The sequence below is a fragment of the Natator depressus genome, chromosome 5 (genome assembly GCF_965152275.1).
Source record: "Natator depressus isolate rNatDep1 chromosome 5, rNatDep2.hap1, whole genome shotgun sequence".
Taxonomy (NCBI): domain Eukaryota; kingdom Metazoa; phylum Chordata; order Testudines; family Cheloniidae; genus Natator; species Natator depressus.
The window spans coordinates 125399012-125418652 of NC_134238.1; the positions used below are offsets into that span (position 1 = coordinate 125399012).

At 48.3% G+C, this 19641-nt stretch overlaps 1 protein-coding gene across 1 annotated transcript in view; it reads left to right on the top strand.

Moving 5' to 3' along the window:
- Positions 1 to 11355: 11355 nt before the first annotated feature.
- CPLX1 (complexin 1) overlaps positions 11356 to 19641 on the top strand; it is a 211743-nt gene continuing 203457 nt past the window's right edge. The window contains exons 1-2 of the mRNA XM_074953588.1: positions 11356 to 11542; positions 12916 to 13024. Coding sequence (XP_074809689.1) covers positions 12994 to 13024 — 31 coding nt within the window. The 5' untranslated portion in view covers positions 11356 to 11542; positions 12916 to 12993. The remainder of the gene's footprint in view (positions 11543 to 12915; positions 13025 to 19641) is intronic.

Below are 19641 nucleotides of genomic sequence, written 5' to 3' on the forward strand. Positions count from 1 at the left end.
AACAACAGCCCTACCCAGCTACACCTCAGAACACACCTCCGCTTGCACACAGCACATGCATTGGTTATAGTGCAAATGAGTTTATTGAGCAAGGCTCAGCCATGCTAGTGACAGCAAGCAGAAAGAGTGGAAATAATGGGTTACATAGAAACCACAATAACACTCATTCTAGAGCCTTAACTAGCAGAATGCCCTCCTGTCTAACAAGGTGCTATATACCCCAAAGCCTTTCTTCTCGTGTTTTCAACCATGATGGCTGAGCACCTCCTTTTGTAAGACCAAGTCTAGTCATCTCACTAGATGAAGCATGCCAGGATCTTTGTTCTTCAGCTGTAAACAGGGGTCCCTCCCCCGCTGTTCAACACTTCCTGTTAATTTCTTCTCCTGACGTCCACAATCTCTTCACTAGCATCTGACACTGGCTGCTAATAGACTTCCAGTGTAAGATACACAATGGTCAGCCAGGGAGAAAAGTGCCTCCCACTTCCTGTCTGGTGGGACCTGTCTTAAGGCATATTACCTTGGGAGACCTGCCTTAACTATAGAGCCTTAAGACCATAACTTCCCATACATGTCCGTATCTCCTCACATATGATCTGCACATGTATATCACAAAAATGGTGATCCATCTGACACAGGCTTTCAGTAGAGATTTTACATGACATTCTTTGATGGTCCAGTATGTACACACCGGATCCAGGGGATCCCTGTAACCGTTATACACCTATCTGCCCATTAGCATCGAGGTCCTGGGGTCACACGGGACTAGGAGCAGAGGGACAGGCATAGAAGGAGGCAGATGATGGGGATAAGAGGGAGAGAGAGGTGGGGGGAGAGGGGCAAGAGCCAGAAGTGGGGAAAGATAGAAGTGAAGTGTGTGTGTGGGGGGGGGGGGGGAATGAGTTAAGACAAGAAGCAGAGGATGAGAGAGGTAGATGGGAGATGAGGACAGGAGAAGGGGGAGCAGGAGGAATGGGTAGGAGACAGGGAGGAGAGTGGGGTGGAGACAGTCTCAGGAACTGAGGAGGGAGAATAGGAGCAGGGGGAGGTGTCAGGGCAGAAGAATGTGTAATCACTAGTGCACACCCCTGTCCAGAACCTGGAATTGAACCCCGGGATCCTCTGCTGTCCGCAAATTGCTGTGAAAACCACTGGCAAAGTGTGTGACCCCATCCTCCCCTCTAGCGGTAGATTTACATAGCAGTTAACAGCCTACTCCTGCTACCAGTCATGTTGTTAGCTCGAGTGGTAGGAACTGTGGTTTGGATCTCAAGAGCTCACCCCCTGCTGATGACTGGTCTGTGTTCTGTCAACATGGTTCAGCTGAAAGCTGCCCTGGAGAACTGGATTCAATCCATGCCTCTGCCCCAGCCTCCCCATGTGAGGCCAAGCAAGTCACTTAAACCAAAACTTTTTACAGGTGGCCACTAACTGTATTCTTAGGGTACCTGAATCAGACAGTGAGGGTCAGATCTGCAGATGTGTTAAGTACTCAGAACTGCAGTGAGATCAGTGGGAGCTCTCTATTCTGAGCATGTAAAGTGCTATGAAATGCTAAGTACTGTGAAAAATAATGCCCTGGGCTTCTCGCGTTGGGCTCCCCACATTAATTGACGCTTGACAATTGTGACTTTAATCCCGGACACAATTTTGTCCGTACAAACTGGGGATAATGCCATCAGACATCACAGGGGCATTGTGAAGATAAATGTATTAATGTTTGTAAAGAACTAAAATACTATGAGAGCATCAGAGAAAAGTCCACGAGGACACTGGTAATTCTGTATTCAGTGCAAGGCTTAGATGGTGAGCAGTAAATAGTGCATGGGGCTGAAAGATGAGGATAAAAGGAAATATTGAATAGCTGCACATTATGTGAGCACCATCCAGTCTGTGCACTGAATGAAGCAGAGGTCCTGGGGGGAAAATAGTATGCGATCATGTAATTAAAGACTGGATCATAATGCGTACAGTGAATAGAGGTTGCATGGGCAGCCTTAATTTGAGCATTTCCTAACTTTTGCTTGTTTGACACGGCAACCTTAAGTTTCTTTTAACATCTTTGGGGGGGGGTTAATTTTTATATATGTGTGTGTGTATATATATACACACACACACACACACACCAATTTTATGACTACTGATCTTCTGAATGCTTGGTTACATGGACCATTGTTCTGCTGCTGAAGTCGTCATTCTGCTGTCGAATGTGATTTCAGTTCTTCACCCACAGTTCCAGCAGGCGGACAGCTTTGCAAAGATGGATGTAGTGGCGAAGAAGAGATGCAGTTCTGTCAAAGGGAAATCAGGCACCCGGTACATGTGTTCCCATTGGTTATGTACACGATCATTGAATGATTAATAAACCTATGAACTGTAAAGTTGAGATGTTCAATTTTATGAATGCCTCAGTCCTCAATTGGTTAATAAGCTAGGGGGTCCACTGTACATGTGGGTGTTTATAGATCAATAGATTAGCTAGATATAAAAAGTGTGTATGTATGTGAAATCTTTGAGTCTGATCTTCCACAGCCTGGTGCCATATGGGACCAATTTCACTGGCACAAAATGAGTGGAAAGTTAGGGTAAAATTCTGTGGGTCTGATTCTCCAATCAGATAAACCAGGACTAACTCCATAGAAGTCAAGAAAGACATTGGTTTTACACCAGCATATAACTGAGAAAAGGATCAGGCCCTTGGATTTGCACCTTCCATTTCATGCTGATTTTGCACTGACTTTGTGTCCGTGTAAGTGACTGCACAAGGTGTGAGGCAGTAGCCAGCCAGGCTTTGTGGTCTCCAGATGCCCTGCTGAACTAGAGCTTGATTCTGCAAGTCTGAAGTTAATGGGTCAGATCCTCAACTATCGTACCTGGGCCTAGCGCTCTCAACATTTAAGGGGTTATGCCAACCTAAGTCAGCTGAGGATGTGTTGCCCAACAAGAATAGAATCAGACACTTAAGGGGTGTGGAAAGAGCCCACTGGACTTAACTGGTTGGCTACGTTTTATTTCTCCATTAAACAAATCAAAGAAGCACAGCATTCTGACATCACATTTTTATATATTCCATGCATGGCATGTAAGCCCTTTCTTTACATGAATCGCTACTTTTTCAGGCCCTGATTTAGCAAATCATCCCTACTCAGCCAAGAACTCAGGCACTTGTTTAAGTGCTTTGCTGAATTGGGGTGGATTTAACCACATGCTTCGGTCCTTTGCAGAATTGGGGTCTAAGAAGGCCAGTTTCAAAATGGCAAATGAGATGATTCTAGGATTCTGTATGTTGAATTATTCATTAGTACAGCTATTAACTTTCCATCCGAGATCTTGTGTACATAACATGAAATTCAGACCGTCCTCTTTGCCATCATCATGTAAAGCAACTTAATCTCCTTGGTAATGAAAGTTCTATCATGAACAATTTGCACCAATTCATTTCGTGCCCAGTGAAATGTAAAAAATAAAGATTATGGTGAACATCATGGGCTTGATCATTAAAGTCAATGAGTATCTTTCCACTGACGTGATGGACTTTGGATCATTGTCAATAGATGGGAGGAATGACAGTTTATTTGGTTCCTTTAAACCATCTGGTAGTTAGCTAGCTTTTCATCTAAGCATCCCTTCTCCATCCTCTTTGCCAAGGGACTTGAACTGTGCTGGAAGGCTGCAGGTAGCACTGGTCAGAAAATGGAATTTCCATTCCGCAGGAAATTCCCATTTGTTGAAATTTGTTTTCTTTTGAAATTGGAATGAAAACTCAAAAATCTAAAATTTTCTGTGAAACAGAAATCTCCCCCAAATTCTGATATGAGACTATTTAAACATTGTTTTGAGAATGTCAGAACATAATCTAATACACAATATGAGATATAATGGGCATATAGAGTAAAATACTAATTTAAATATAATATAAAAGTCAAAACAATATGGTAAAGTCAAGACAAAACACACTTACCTTTCCAAGATGATAGAAATGAAAGGAGAGACAAAATCCCTCTTTTTGACTTTCTCTCATAGAAAATTTCAGTGGAAATTGACATTCCTGCAAAATGTTTCCATTGATATGAAACTGCATTTGCTGATGGAAAACTGTTCCATTAACATTTTTTCAACCAGTTCTAGCTGGAGCCGTCTTGGGCCGGGTAGCACTGAGTACACTAAAGAGAGGTTCCAAATCTTTCCTCTGCCCAGGCTAGTGTTTAAGGGTGGTCACTGGACAGTGCAACTAGAAGAAATGAGATGGAATTGAGCAAGGGTAAATGTACACCTCTTTCCTTCTGTTCTGGCCTCTTTGTCCCACTTGGGGAATGCAAGGTGGGGGAATCTGGTCCAAGATGGCCAGCTGAGAATTTCTGGCATGGGGAGCTCTCAGCTCATACGAAATGACGTAGCTAGGTTCCACACCACCTCCCTCCCATCCCTCAGCCCTGCTTTGGTGGGGAGGAAGGATTCTGTTGGGGTTGTGGGACCATGGGGCAAAGTATGCCTGCCTTGTGCCAATTCACAGGTCCCATAGGGACCTTTGCCAGTTGGTGTAAACTGGATCAGCCCCATAACTGCTCTACTTTATTTCGAGGGGCTCTAGAATCTTGAATCTGTTCCTGAGGATTTTCTGTGAAAGGCACTTGGATACTGCAGCGATGAGTGGCAGTAAGAAACTAAGACAGATTTCGTCAGCAACACATTAAGAGGGGGAGCCTCTTTCATGAGAGCATCAGGGCAGAGGTGACTAGTAGAGGAAAGGGACTAGTAAACCTACAGGGAAATGATAGATGCAATACTCTTTAGTTATTTTAAGATTTCCGTTGCTGTCGTTTTGACCCCATTCCCTCTGTGTTTCTCTGAATATAACAGGTCAGGGCCCTCAAACCTTTTCATAACCATATATTTTTAAAAGTTCACCATTTTTCTGGGCAGCTGTAGCCTTATTTTAGCTTCCTTAAATGTGAATTATAGGGCTGGTCAATCAGTAATAAAGAAAATCCAGATTTCAAAGCATTTCAACCAGTTCTAGTGAATTGGCGGCTGGCTAAGAGGAGGAATCTGCATCATGCGCTCAGCCGCATCTCCACAGCCCAGCAGCAGGATATGTAAGAACCACAGCATGGGACCTGCTGTGAGAGAGCCATCAAAGTCACCAGAATTAGAGCAGGAGCAATGTTAGGAAGATTTTTGTCACCCCACTCAGGCCCTGAGCCTGCCCCCAGTGAAGTCAGTGGCAGCAGGAGCAGATATATAACAGTCCCTGATCTTGCAATCAGAGACGGGTGGGGAGATGCATGCACCCACACCCTGCCCCAGATTCAATTTATGAGCTACTCTTGCAGCAGTGTGGCCCAGTGGATACAGCATTAAGCTAGGACTCAGCAGGCCTGGGTTAAGTCTCTGCCACTGCTCTACTGGGTGATCTTGGGCTAGTCATTTCCCCGCTCTGTGCCTTTGCTTTCCCATCTGTAAAATGGTTATAGTGATACTGACCTCATTTGTAAATCGCTTTGAGATCTGATGACAAGCGCTGTAGAAGAGCTAAGGATTATAACTATTCTTTTATTACTTGCTCTGGATTTTCTGGACATTCCAACTGCATCAAGCATGCTCCCAGGCCCCCTTCAAGTCAATCGGGCTCCCCAGGGGGACAAAGGCTTGCCTGCACTGATCAGATTCCTGGCGCAGGGACTTAGGCTATGTTGCAGTGAAGCGGTACAGACAACGTATAAACAGAGCTTACTGTTGTTTGGGAGGCTGGAGAGATGTAAGTTTGAGGTCTTTAGGCACAGTTTCCATCAAAAAAATTTCGATTCTCATCTTTGCTCAGTGCTTGGATACTCATATATTGATGACAGCACTTTATGCAGTGCTATTATTATGGAGAAATGTTGCCATTTCTGATTTTACTGCTGATCATTTAGTGTGCTATTAAACCACATTGCCTCCAGTTTCACATGCGGGCGTTCTGACCACATCCTGTTGTTTCCATGCGAATCAGGGATGTTCTATAGATAGCTGGACATTTAAAAATATCGTTGCCCTGAGTGGATGATGTGACCAGTGGCCCTGCTGCTTTCTGCTTTGCTAAAGCAGAGTGCTCTTCCCACTGTCATTGTGCCAGTTTTTGGAGACCTCCCCATCTGTGTTCTCCAGCCTCCTTCCTATCAGAGAATGGCCAAGCTCTTGTTTCAAAATCTGCCTGTTCCAAAGATTTGGTGACCTTCAACTGCCTATTTGGAGATGACCTTAGCAACAGATCTATTCCCTGTATGTATTTTTTGTTCTGTCTTCTTGATGGCAAAGAAGCAGTCTGTGAGCTCTGACCAAATTCCAGTTGTGTGGCCTCCTGCAGGGTTCTTGCCACTTCCTCTGAAGCATCTGGTACTGGCCAATGTCAGAGACAGACCCTGATCTATCTAGTCCACTACCCTGATTCAGTCTGGCAGTTCCCCTGTTCCTATGACATATGAGAAGGGCAGGATCTAAGAAAGGGTGAGAAGCAAGACTCCAATTGGGGTTATGCTTAAGTATACCAAGCCCATCTCTCAAAGACCTCTCTGAGCCGCCTGTCATGTTTCCCTGCCCCTCTCCAGTGACACTGGTCAATCAGAGCTGGTAATGCCAAATTCCTAGGTCATAAAATGCCATCTCTGCCAGCTGCCTGCAGCAATTTTGCCAGCGCAAAGAACTGTTGAGGCCCCAGCCATATACTGGTAATTTCTACCTTATTCTATCCAGGTGCCTTATACCCTGCCCATTAGCTTAGCAGCTGAATGTGTTGGTGCTATGAATGCGGAGAGCTTGGAAAGGTTCCACCACTTGTTGTTTCCTGGTATGACCCCTGGTGGGAAGAATTGGAGAGTCACATGATATGTTACTGGGAAGGAGTGTCTGCCCCACACTGGCTAGTAAGGGGTAAACAGAGTGCTCTGGCAGCTGAGTGAAAAGCAGCCAATAGGAGAGGGGATGTGAGAAGCAGCCAATCAGGGCCCAGCAGACCCATATAAAAAGAGCCTCAGGGCAGAGCAAGGTTAGTAGCTGCCTAGAGCTTGAGGGCTGTGCCTGGAGTAGGCTGCAATCTTGTAGCACCTTAGACAAAGCAGTGCAGGCAGGGACCTGGGGAGAAAAGCAGGAGCTCCAGATGGGTGCCATGGCCACGGGGAAGTGGGCGAGGGAAATGCAGTGATAGTAGAGGCAAAGGAACACAGTAAGTGACTGCAGTTCGGAGGGTCCCAGGGCTGGGACCTGGAGCAGTGTGTGGGCCTGTGTCCCCCCCACTCACCATTGTAGAAGTGGTAGGACTGTTGACTGCAGTCACCACTGGACTAGTAGCTAAACTCCCCCGGAAGGGGGGAACACAGATAGTGACATGGCCACAGGGCTGAGTCATGAAGTGGACACTGCAGTTCCTGTGGCTGCAAGAGGGGCTGCAGGTGGATGGCAGAGATAAAGTGACAGGTGCAAGACTGCAGATGAGGGTGTTGGCCTTGAGCTAACCCCTAGAGCAACCAGAAAGAGATGCTGGGCTGGTGATGAGTGACATGCGCCATTCAGTTACTGTGGCGGTTCAATGACAAGACAGAACACAGCTTTTAGCAAGCAAGCAGGCTGGTCTCTGCTAACGGGCTTCCGCCTGTCAGCTTTCCACCTTCCCCTTTATTCTCTCTCTCTCCCCCCCCGCGCATTACATTCTCCAACAGATAAAAGGAATACACTGGCTTTGTTTAACATTCTTATTTACCAATTTCTGTCTACCGCATTCCTTGCTCTCGGGCCTTGAGCCCAGTCCTGAGAGGCTTCCCACGATACATATCATCTTGGCGAGATTCCAAGGTTGATGCCCTTGGATGGAGCAGTGTGTGCACTACTCCTACACAACACTCCGGGTGTGCCCTGAATGTTGCCAAGCGCATAAACCTTTATGAATCCTACAAGTTACACAAAATATTATTGGACTAGCTCCTGGAGACCCCAAATGAGATCAGGACCCCATTTTGCTGTACAAAGAGGGCTGATTCTAGGGGTGGACTGGTAGGGTGATCACTCAGGGTGCCAACTTTCAGGGGGTCTGGTATTGCTGTTTCACTCTGCTTTTTTTCTCCATTCTGTCTTGCTCTGATTGGCCAGCTGTGTTTGGAGGATGGGGTGCTTCAAAACTCTTTCTGCCCTGGCTGGCAAAAGGGCTAGGCCGCTCGTGTGTACAAGCACATACTAAGAGAGAGTGCCCAGCCCAGACAGCTTGCAATGTAAGTAGACCAGACAAAGGATTGGGGTGGTTAGGTGGGGCAGACAAAGAAGGGGCTGGGACATGCCAAGTCACACCCAATCAGTGGCAGAGCTTGGAATAGAGCTCTAGTATGTGGAGTCTGTACCCGACCTTGGGCCTCTCACATCACTTAAGTGACAAATTGCCGGGCAGCTCTTAAAACATAAGGCTCTACATGTTTTAGAAAGCATGGGCATCTCTGAGACTAATGGAGCCCAAAGTAATGTCAGAAGGAAATTTTCTTGTCTCCCGCTCCCCTGGCTTACCTTCTGTCCTCTGGGTCGAACGAGTGGATTAGCTTGTTCTTTGAGAAGCTTTGCAGAAGTGTTTAGAGTGCCTTCTCTCCTTGGTGGTTTGCATGGTATTGGGGAGAGGGGAATATTTTTACCTTTTAAAAAAGATGCATTGAATGAAACACTTTCAAATACAGAAATAAAGGGTGTGGAAGCAACATCACATCCAGTAGCAGGAAACACAATAACTACACTTAGTACTTTTTATCCATAGATCTCAAAGTGCTTTACAAAGGAGGTAGGTGTAATTAACCCCCCCTTTACGTAAGGGGAAACTGAGGCACAGAGGAACCAACTTACTCAAGGTCACACCGCACCAGAATCAGCAGTAGAACTTGTCCTGCCTCCCTATAGGAGGGGGCAGAACTCCCTAGACCCTCCCTCCCAGGTCCCACTATTTGTCATTTACCTTCTGTACTCCCCCAGTGGCTGCACCTGGGGCAATTGCACCCTGGGAGAGGGCTGGTTTTTCTTCCTCCCTTCCCCTTGTGAGGGAGGAGAATCTGGTTGGAACAGGGGTCAGCCTCTCAGACAGGGCTTTATGGGCTCAGTCTCTCAAAGTCTATTGCCCCTGTGTAGGGTTTACCTCCTACCCCTCTTCCTGGGCGTGTTGCTTGGCTGTCAGCTGGGGCATCTCTGGAAGTGCTGTGACCCCCAGCTGTCTCCTCAACCAGCCTGCCTGTTAATAGCAGTCTCTGCATGGAGCAGCCTTCTGCCTGGTCACCAGCCCTGCCTATGGTAAGCTTCCCCTTCTCCTCCAGGTTGAACAAGCCTTGCAGTTTTTCTTCCTTTGCACAGCACAGACCCAGAGGAGCTGGCTAGCCTCCTCCAGGCCAGTGTCTCCAGGGCTGTCCCTTCCTACTCCCTGAGCTGGGTGCCCTATCCACTGGGCCTCACTGCCTCTGGTTTGTTGGTTTCAGTGAGACCAGAATGAGAGCATCGCGACATCTGCAACAAGAAGAATTCTGGCAACTGTTCTCGGCTGGTTCCTCCCCATTTTGCTGGTGGCTATGATGTTGCTTCCACTTCTGTTATCCCTGGATGATAATAAGCAATATCCCAGGAGCCCCAAGCTGGGATCATTGTGCTCCATGCTGTACAAACGTAACAAAAAGATGGTGCCTGCCTCCAAAGATTTTACGATTTAAGGACAAGTGGCAATAGGTGATACAACACAGATCAGGTCCTGGAAGAGTTAAATTGTGTGACTCATGCCTCCTCGTCATGGCGTTTCAGGTCAGCGGGGACTCTCCTTAGGAGACTTGTCTGACCTCCCTGTATATCAGAGGCCACCAACACCACCCTGCAGCCGCCCATGAAACCCAACAACTGGAATTAGAGCAGGAATCTAGACTATTGTAGGCCATAGAGACAGAAAGGAAACAGGTTCCACTAAGCAGCTGATAGGATGTTGATGGAAAGCCAGGGCTAAAAGGCCCACATCAAATCTGGAGTGGGGATTTCAAGGAGGAACACAAAGGGGTTGGATTGTTTTTGAAAAATGACCCACTAGCTGTCCTGCAGCAGGTACTAGGCTTGCATGCCATAAGATGGCAGGTCTCCCTGAGCTTCCCCTGACGGCATGCTGTAGACTCGCCAACCACTGGGGTTTGCTTTGCACCTCATCCGAAAAAGTAGAGGTTATAAAACGCAGAGAGGCCTTGAATCAGGAGCCAGAGGGGCAGATCCCAGTGAGCGGCGCGTGTGCACCCGCAAAGCAAAATGCAGAGACAGTCTGGTTTTCGGTTCCGCAGCGGCGCATCCGGATTAAGCCCCCGCTTTCAGCGGAGTTACTCCAGGTTCACACTGAAATCAGCACCTGGCCCCGTGTCAGGGCTGGAGGGAGCTGTGCCAGCCCAGCCGGGGAGTGTGGAGTCTCAGAAATGCTGGGAGAAACCTTATGTTGTGTTCCGGCAAAATCCGGACTCCCCAGAGCCTCTGACCTTGACTGGAGCTCTGAGAGTCTAGTGCCCCCTCCCTTCCCCGTCCTGCCCCAACAGGGTCCATGGCTCTGCTGACTGGGGGCTGCAGGGGGACCCTTCCCCATGGCCTCGTCCCTAGTCTTTAGCAATGGCAGGAAGAAGCGAGGCGTGATCCCCCGACCCCACCCCGCTGCAAAACTGAGTCACCCCCCCTCCAGCGGGACCCCAGTTGTCCGGCTCCCCAGCTGGGAGTTGCCCTGCCCTTCCACCGGGATCGGAGCCCAGCCCGCTGAACCGGGGCGCTTGGCCGGGCGGCTCCCCCCTTTCACCCTTCAGCCGTTCCCTGTGGGAGGGGGATCCGTCTCCTCGGGCGCTTGGCTCTCCCGCCAGCCGCCCGCCCTCCCCCCGGGGCGTGCGAGCAGCTGGACGCCGGGCTGTGTGTGTGGACGCTCGGCGCGGGGCAGGGCCCGGGGCTTTGCCCAGGCTGGCGCGGCTCGCTCGTGGCCCAGCACCGCCGCTCTCTCCCGACGGCTCTGAGAGACACGCGGCTCCTCCAGTGGCAGCTCCCGCCTCGGGACTGACAGCCGGGCCCCGCGTACTGAAAGGCCGGGGTGGGGCCGGGGGCCCGCCGCTGCCATTGCCGCCCGGGAAGGTCCCCTGGTGGTGGAGGTGGGGGGGAGTTGGTCCTGCCACAACCCCCCCCCCCCCAACCGCTCCCCCGCAGCAGGAGCGCTGCGAACCCCTTGCAACCCCCCTGGTGCGGGCTGGGCGGGGGTGGGCTGACAGTGTGTGCGGGGGGGGCCGCAGCCAGGCTGGAGATGCCGCCCTAGCCGCGGCAGGGGGAGGAGGAAGCCGCCAGGTCCCTCCTAGCCGAGTGCAAGGAGGGATGGTCCGGAAATCCCGTGATAAAAAGAGGGAGCGGGGCAAGCGGGAAGCTCTCGGCTCGGTTCGGCTCTAACTTCAGGGGACCGCTCCGGCCCGCGCCTTGCTGCGGCTCCCCCATGGACCCGGCCGGCGGGAGCTGCTAGGGCAAACGTCGAGCCCCCGCTGCGGACCCGGAGGGGCAGGTACGTCTCGCTCCCCCACATCCCGCCCCCGGGGCGCTGTCCGCAGCCGCCGGGGTGCTGAGTCCGGCCCGGCCGGGCTGCAGGGACCCGCCGTGGGCCGGGAGGTTGCAATGCCTGAAAAACCCGCCTCTGCACGGGGTGCCTCCGCGGTCCCCTCCCCGGGCTAAGCAGCGCGTTTCCGGGGGGGGACACACCCCGATACCCTTCCTGGCAGAAGTTTGCAGAGGGGGGGAACACAAGCAGTGCGTGCAGCAGCCGGAGCTGGCGGCCCCCCCTCTCCATCTTGCCCCCCGCAAGAGGCTCCGAGCCAGGGGTTTGCAAGCTGTGCAAAGTCCGGCCGGTTACCCGAGCCAGCCTCCCGCTCCGCGGGTTACCCGGGGCTAGAGGAGCGGGGCTCCCCGGCCGCCCGGGCTCTGCAATGCCCGCCGCGGGAAGCGCCCTGCTGCCAGAGGGCTGACACGCCGCTTCCCCTTCCCGGTCAGGCTCCGGAGTTCAGCCGGCTGGGGGGTGGGGGCGTTGCGGAGCACACACAATTTGCGGGCATTTAAAAAGCCGCCCTAGCCGCAAAGCCGGGACCCCGAGCGCCCCGGGGTGCTGCATTCACAGCTTCCCCCCAGCCCCCGCCCGAGCCACGCTGCCCTCAACTCCCGCCTTTGCGTTTTGCACCAAACCCAGAGGCGGCTGCTCCCGGGCGCCCGTCACTGACACGGATCCGTGTCACTGGCCGGACAAACGGGGGCTGGGGCGAGCGCCCGGTGCCCCGAGTCCTGAACCGCCGCCCGCCCCCCGGTGCCCGCAGCGGTACTTCCCGGCTCGGGCTCGGGCTCGGGCTTGTCAGCCTCACGGTGCGGGCTCCTGCACCAGCAGCTGCCAAAGCGGAGCCGGTTCACCTTCAAACGTCCCCGCGGCTCTCCCCGGCTGGGGCTGCTGCCTTCCGAATACGCGCCCCGGCAAAGCCAGCCGCGGCAACAAAGTTGTAGAGCCCGGGCGCGGGGCTGCAGGGGGACCCCGCCAACCAGCCCCCCCGGGGGAGCAACAGGGGCGGTGCAGCGCCGTCCTGGTGAGCGGCCCTGGCTGTGCGTGGCTTGCTGCCAACAGAGGCGGATGGGGATGCGCTTGCATCTGGGAACGAGTGCTACCCGTGTAAGGGGATCACGCACACACACACGCGCACACACACACACGCGCGAGCACACTGCGCAATGAGGGTGGACTCACTGTAGTGTCAAGTAACTTCCACTGTCCTGAAAGCAACTGACAGCAAGCTCTCCGAGAAGGTTCCCCCGTGGGGATAGCCACACACACGCGCGGTCCGGCCCTCTGTCCTCTAGACCGACCTTTGTCTTGTCTTGCTTTGGGGGGTTCCCTCGCAGGCCGCGACCCGAGGACTCCTTCCCGTTCGACTTGCATGTGAGATCTGCCCGAGCGAGGAGGAATCTAAAGCCATCACCATGGATTTTGTTATGAAACAAGCTTTAGGAGGTAAGTGGGGTTGGGGCAGTTGATGCTTTGGGGTGCGTGCCGGACAATGACATGGGCCCCCCTCTCCGTAGCGCATCCCCCCCCCAACCCAGGAGTAAAATTGTATCTTTCAAATCCCACTGGAGAACCCACTGGAGAAGCCCCACGCAGTGCTGCTGGCACTAGGGCATGGCATTGCCCCACGGCACCCTCCGTTTTCTTTCCCCGGGAGGCCCAATATAAAAGTCTTTCGACCGGAGCCAACATCCTGGCCCTGATATCCCGGGGAACGCGGGGACTGCATGTTTGCTGAATTTGATCGCCAGTAGGGGGCAGCACCGTGGAGAGCAACAAACACAGGACTTGATTTCAAGCCCGTTGAAGTCAATGGGAGAGTGTCCATTGACTTCTGTGGGCTTTGGATCAGGCTTGCAGATAGGTGGAAGTTTGGGGCCCTAGGCAGACTGACAAACTTCCGTCGCTAGTAGCTGGTCGCCCATACAAAACAGCCACTGCGTGCTTCACTGCTCCTGATAGCGTGCTGGCTTCCGGGACAGCTCCCTGACTCGGTGTGGTTTTGCCAGTCCAGCATGCTAGTTACAAACCAAAAGCTGCCAATAGTGGTCAGATCTAGCCAGAGTAAGGCCAGATAAGTGGTAAAATCTTAAGTGGAAGAGCTGGCCCTAAATTCTACTACAGACGCAAAACTTTGTGCAAACTCTGACACAGCCAGATGGTGCAGACATTTTGTGCAGTACATAAGAACAGTTGGTTTTCTAGAACGGCTACCACAGGCAGAATCCGTTATATCAGTTAAGTATCTTTTTCCTGGCTTGCACCTGATGCCCTTTCTCCTTATTTTAATGCATTTCTTATTGTGGATGACAATCGTTTTTCACCCGGACAGTGCAAAAACGAAATGAGAGAAAAACACAAATGAAGAAAAATGTTTTATAACAGAATTCCCTCATTCTGTGCTGGCTGTGTGGCCCATTCCAACCCAGCCTTTAGCCGGATCATTACAATTCACTCTTTCTATAACACTGAATATATTTTAGGTACATGGGATGTTTAGGTCTAATAGGTGGTCAAGGGCACAATTCTCTGATTATTCCGGTCATATGGTAACTGCCCCATTTTTCCTTTGTCATTGGACCTACTGCGGTTTTATTGTACCGCGTTACTGAAGTCATTTTCTGCATTATAATCACTTTATAAGGACACTTGCCACGAGAGTCACTGTTCATGTCTATCAGAGGTTTCGATATTCAAGAGAAAATGCAGTTTTCACTTTTTAAAGTGAAATAAATTAACAGTCGTAAATTGCAAAAATCAATCAGTAACAAAGCACAAGTTCGCACTGAGGTGCTGCGGATAAAAGGGTTTAATTTTAATTCTTCTGGGTTGTACAGCATTATTGGGCAGAATATATCTGAACCCATAATTGACACTGCAGATTCACAATGTGTTGTCACATTTAATTAAATTCCGCGCACATTTCAAAGGGGAAATAATTTAATTGAGGGCAAATTCTGCTACCCTTCCTCAAGCCTGCACCATGAGCAATCCCACTGAAATTAATTTCAGCACTGGCAGAGTGGAGTACTACTTATTGCAAGTAGGTACGGGACACTCAGACCCGAGGGACTACTTAAGTAGTCAGGTATTGCTTATTATGATTAAAAATGGCAGAATCTGGCCTTTGCTGGAAAAAAAATAGAGAGACCAAAAGACCTGCAATGTCATATGCTGTGGAATTGTAATTAAGAAATAACAATTGAGGTGCACACCATTTCCTGTGGATTAATAACCAGCTGGGAAGAGTTGATGGCCCGAGGCATAGCTAAGGATCTTTGATCCTAACCAGGCATCAATCCCATCAAAACGCCAATGTCAATATTTGCATTATAACAGGGGCATTCAAAAAAGCTGTTTTAAAAACCATTTTATGTCTCTGTTTTTGCATTTTTGGCGCATCAAGCACATGCTGCGACTGGCATCACTGTCAAGTCACTTTGCAACTCCCAGGCGTTGGTACCATAGACTCGCTCACCATGTGTCTATTTCCCCCCCCCCGCCCGTTTGTCTAATAAAGAGAAGTAACTGCAGCATTGTTGAAAATCATTAAATGTTAATTAATGAGAGTGAAGTACCACAGCCAACATCATTAACAGGTTTCAGTTTTTGGAAGCTGAATTGCCACAGATACATAAAATCACAAGTAAGAATCACTCAGCCAGCTGTTTCAACATAACATTGTCGACACTGAAGAGCACTGACATGTGCATTATGCTGCAACAGCTGGCAGCGTGTTTTTAATTTGCATGTGTTTTTTTATTAATGTTCATAAAGAAATAAGCAATAAAAGCTACACAAAGGTAAACAACTTACAGTTTGTATGTTACCAAATACTGCACATTTCATGGGCTATCCAATGAAATTATGCAATTACACAACTTGTCAAAGCTGCAGGAGCAGACAACACAAAATCAGACAATATTACACAGACATAACATGCTAGGGTGGGAGTAACAATAATAGTAAAAACAGACATACATAAATGGGCACAAAAGGGAAGGAAGAGATGGGGTCGAAGGGGATATGCAGAGAGGGCAGGTGGAATGCCAGTCTGGTATTTGCTGCAATGGTATCTCAGCATTCTTTACCCAAATGTATCAAGAAACAGGGTCCATATTTTTTCATTTAACTGTTTTATACATCAATAAACTATTCTTTCTTTCTCTGCTAACTCAGAGAGGTTCGAATACCCCTGCTCTAGTCTGGACATAAGTCTACTCTTCTGTTTTTGTAAAATCATGCACTTGGTAATCAAGAACCAAAGTCTTTGTGGTGGAGTTAATCCTAGCATAGTAGGTACATAACATATCTTATAATTTGGAAGAGGTTTTTTAAAATTTTTTTTAAAGTTTAAAGAGAATTTTTAAAGTTATTTGTTTTATGTGCTGAACCCACGTAGAGATGCTTTTTGGTGTCTATTTTCTCTGCATTTTTGAAATATGAGTTGATTTTCTAAATCTCCATGTGCATTTCAGAGAACAAGTCCTCATGTCCATAAAGGATTTTATACTAAACGTTACATTTTGTTATTTTTAATAAGTGTCAACCCCTCTTCTTTCATGTGAAGACCCACTGAATCTTGCATTTCCAGTCAATGGAAAAACTCTCATTGGCTTACGGGAAAGAAAGCTTGTTTTTGCTAGAGTATCTTGCATGATATGGTTGTTGCATTTTCCATAGGCGTGTGCTCTAGGAATTATTTTAGGCAAGTCCTTTGGCCTGTGTAACACAGGAGGTCGGACTAGATGATCTAGCCTTAGAATTTATGAGTCTTTCACAAGCTCTTTTTGTATAAATTTGTCTCATTACCTTTCTATTTAATGCCATTTTGACCATCATTGTTTTGTTCTGAGAACATTTTCCACTGTGCAAAGTTATACCCTTCAGGTCCAATTCCTCTCTCACATGGGTAGAAATAAGAATTAATACCATTCAAATCAATGGAGTTACCCACCATGTTAGACTGACACGAGCAGAGAATCAGGCCCACTTACTGTTACCAGCATAATACCTTGGACAATGATAAATTATCCTCCTGCTATTTCAATCTGCTCTTTTATCTGGGTAGGGATAATTTCTCCCCACACGCAGCTCTCCTGACGTTGTGCACTTTCATGTAGTTTGGCCCAGAGAGACCCATTACTCATCCCTGTCGTGTAAGTGGCAAGCAGTGGAAATTCTGACACCAGTTGAATTGCACACCTCCTTGGGACCAGTTAAAGAAAACCAGGAAGAACGACGTTCCTTCAGAGGCTTCTGGAAGCAAATAGGATGGAATTTCATCATGCACTTTCCATGTGAACAGCGTTTTCTTCTCTTGAATCCAACAGCAAAGACATTTGCAAACTAGAGGCACTTAGGGCTGGATTTTGAAAAATCCTCAGCAGTGGGACCAGAGCTTAGTAGAGCCTGGATGGTTACACCAGCTGAAGAGATGGCTCTGAGTTCTACTAAGTCAGTGTGAGCCTGAACTTGGATAGCCTTATGTCTATGAACAGTGATATTGGAATCAATCAGTGCAGTTCTCCTGGCCTTTGGGACTCAACTCCCTTCCTGACTGAAGGGAAACATTGTGAGGAGAACTTTGCAGTTTGCTCCCCTCCACCAGTAGGTTTTCCAGTGGGAGAGGATGGCTTGGCCCTTAACTACTATAACTTCTAGGATACATGTTTGTGAGATTTGGGACCTGGTCTTTGACATGGTCCCTGATGACATGTCATTTGGATCTAATAACATGCTGACAAACAAGTCAGATTTGGTCCATGTATATTTCCAACCGGAGTAGAACAAGGCTGTAAGACATTCAGGGGTGTGGATTGGTTCTTATTGGAGTTGACTGCTGGGTCAGAGGAAATTATCTGTGATGGATCTGGCAAGTTAGAAATGGAATTTTGGTCACTTTTCACCAACATTCATATGTGGGAACTGGGAAGCTTTGTTGTAGGAATGTTCATGGAAGATGAATTTTGGCCTTGTGGCCGATGAGAGTTTTGGAGGGAAACTGTATTCCAGACATAGGAATCTTCCTTTACTACCCAATTGATTCGTCCAAAGAAGAGTGCTGTTTACATGCAGTCAATAACCATGCTTTGCACAAACTTCAGTGCCAGCTGTGCCATCGGCGTAATGCTGTTGTGCCCACACTAGGGTTATGTCTACACTAGAAACACTACAATGGCACAGCTGCCCCACTGTAGTGTAGACACTTATTGCAGTGATGGGAGGGGTTCTTCTGTCACTGCAGTAAATCCATCTCTGCAAGAGGCGGTGGGGCTTAGATTGGCTTAACTATGTCTCTTAAAGGGGTGTGAATTTTTCACACCCCTGAGTGACATAGGTAGGTTCCTCTAAGTTTTAGGTGTAGAGCAGGTCTCTGACTATCCCCTGGCATCTGCCTGGGCTCCAAATGTGTCTTTTTAGCACGTCTGTATCCCACCAGAACTACCTCTTGTTGAGGGTGTGCACTGATGTCCACTAAAAGTGGTGACAAGTACCAGCTAAGCAATGCTTTACACAGCAGAGGGACAGACCTACTAAATATTTCTCTGATCCTGAGCCAGAGCCCTATCACGGGGCTGTTCCACCTCATCCCGGCTAGGACAGACCATGTGCATCTATGCTGCAATTTTTGTATCTCAGTAACTGTGCTGCATAGTAATGGGTGGCAGAAAACTAGAAACCAATCTATTAAAACATTTCTCTTGGTACATTATATAAGCAATATGGTTCCATATGAGACATTGTTTAGTAACAACAGCTGCGGCAAAGGATGGTGTGGCTCCCACACCCCTGGCCAGAGCCCCGACACAGAGACAAATGCAGGGACTTGAGTAGGACCATACATAAACACTGCAGTTACTAATTTGTCTGCCACAGTGACAGTGGCAAATGGTGAGAGGGAACAGCCAGCTGAAAACCGGTAAATGTAATAATTGCACAAGGCAGACTCAGGAAATATTGCTGTATTGTGTTTAAAACCAGCACAGCACCTCTGGGAGGAACTGTGTTCCCCAGAGCCCAGGATGAACACAGTTAAATTAGATGGACGTTGGCGTATGACTTCACCATGGAAAAAGCCCCGATCAGTGCCCTGCCACAGAGACAATTAAATAGCCCAGATGGGAATCCAGCCACAATGTCTTCAGCTGGGATGCTGCATGCAAATGCCACACACAATTATTCTGTTTGACTGTGATGGGAGACAAAGCATTCTAAATCTGACCTCGCCTAGAGTTAGACTTGGCAGAATTAGTAGATGCTGAGATTCAAAAAGTTAAAGCTTTGTGATTGTTAAACTACAAATTGTCAACATCACAGGCCAAAATATACAAAGTAAATGTCCTTAAATCAAACTCTGATAAGTTCTCAAGCAGCATTGTTCTTACTTTGTCCATTTGTCAATTTTGATTATAATCGATGGAAGTATTTTTCTGTTGTTGGTTTGTGTGTATGGTGAAATGTACTGACATTTACCAATAAAAAATTAATCCTTTCAGATTTACCTACAGTACTCAAAAAGTTCAATTTCTCTATCAGCGATGTCTAAGACAAGGCCCCATGCAAGGTCACCTGGCCTTAAAAAAAAAAGAATAGGTTCTATAATTACAGCTGGACTGGAAATGGTTTTCCCATCCCCTGAGTTTAAGATTTCAATATTTTTGACCTGAATTGGGATGAACTACTGAAAACTAATAAATAAATAAATTTGCAAACCAATAATCCAAAAAAGAATTGGATTGGGTCAGTCAAACCAGTTCATTTTGATAATTTCAAGATGTTTCATTTCAATTTTGACCTTGTTATCTTTTAATTTCCCCCAACGTTCTTTTGAATTGGGAGATTCATCAAAGCTGGCCCTTTTCTGTGAACAGTTTTGGTTTTGATGAATTGGCATTTTCCAATGAAAAAATGTTTCACCGGAAAATTCTCAGCCAGCTCTACCTAAAATTCCCTAATCCTGCAGGCTTGGCACCTCCTAGTGCCATAAACTGTTCTCACCCTCTTCCTCGAAGAATCAATGGTCCAGTGACCTTATTGTTTATCCAGTAACGAAAGGAGAA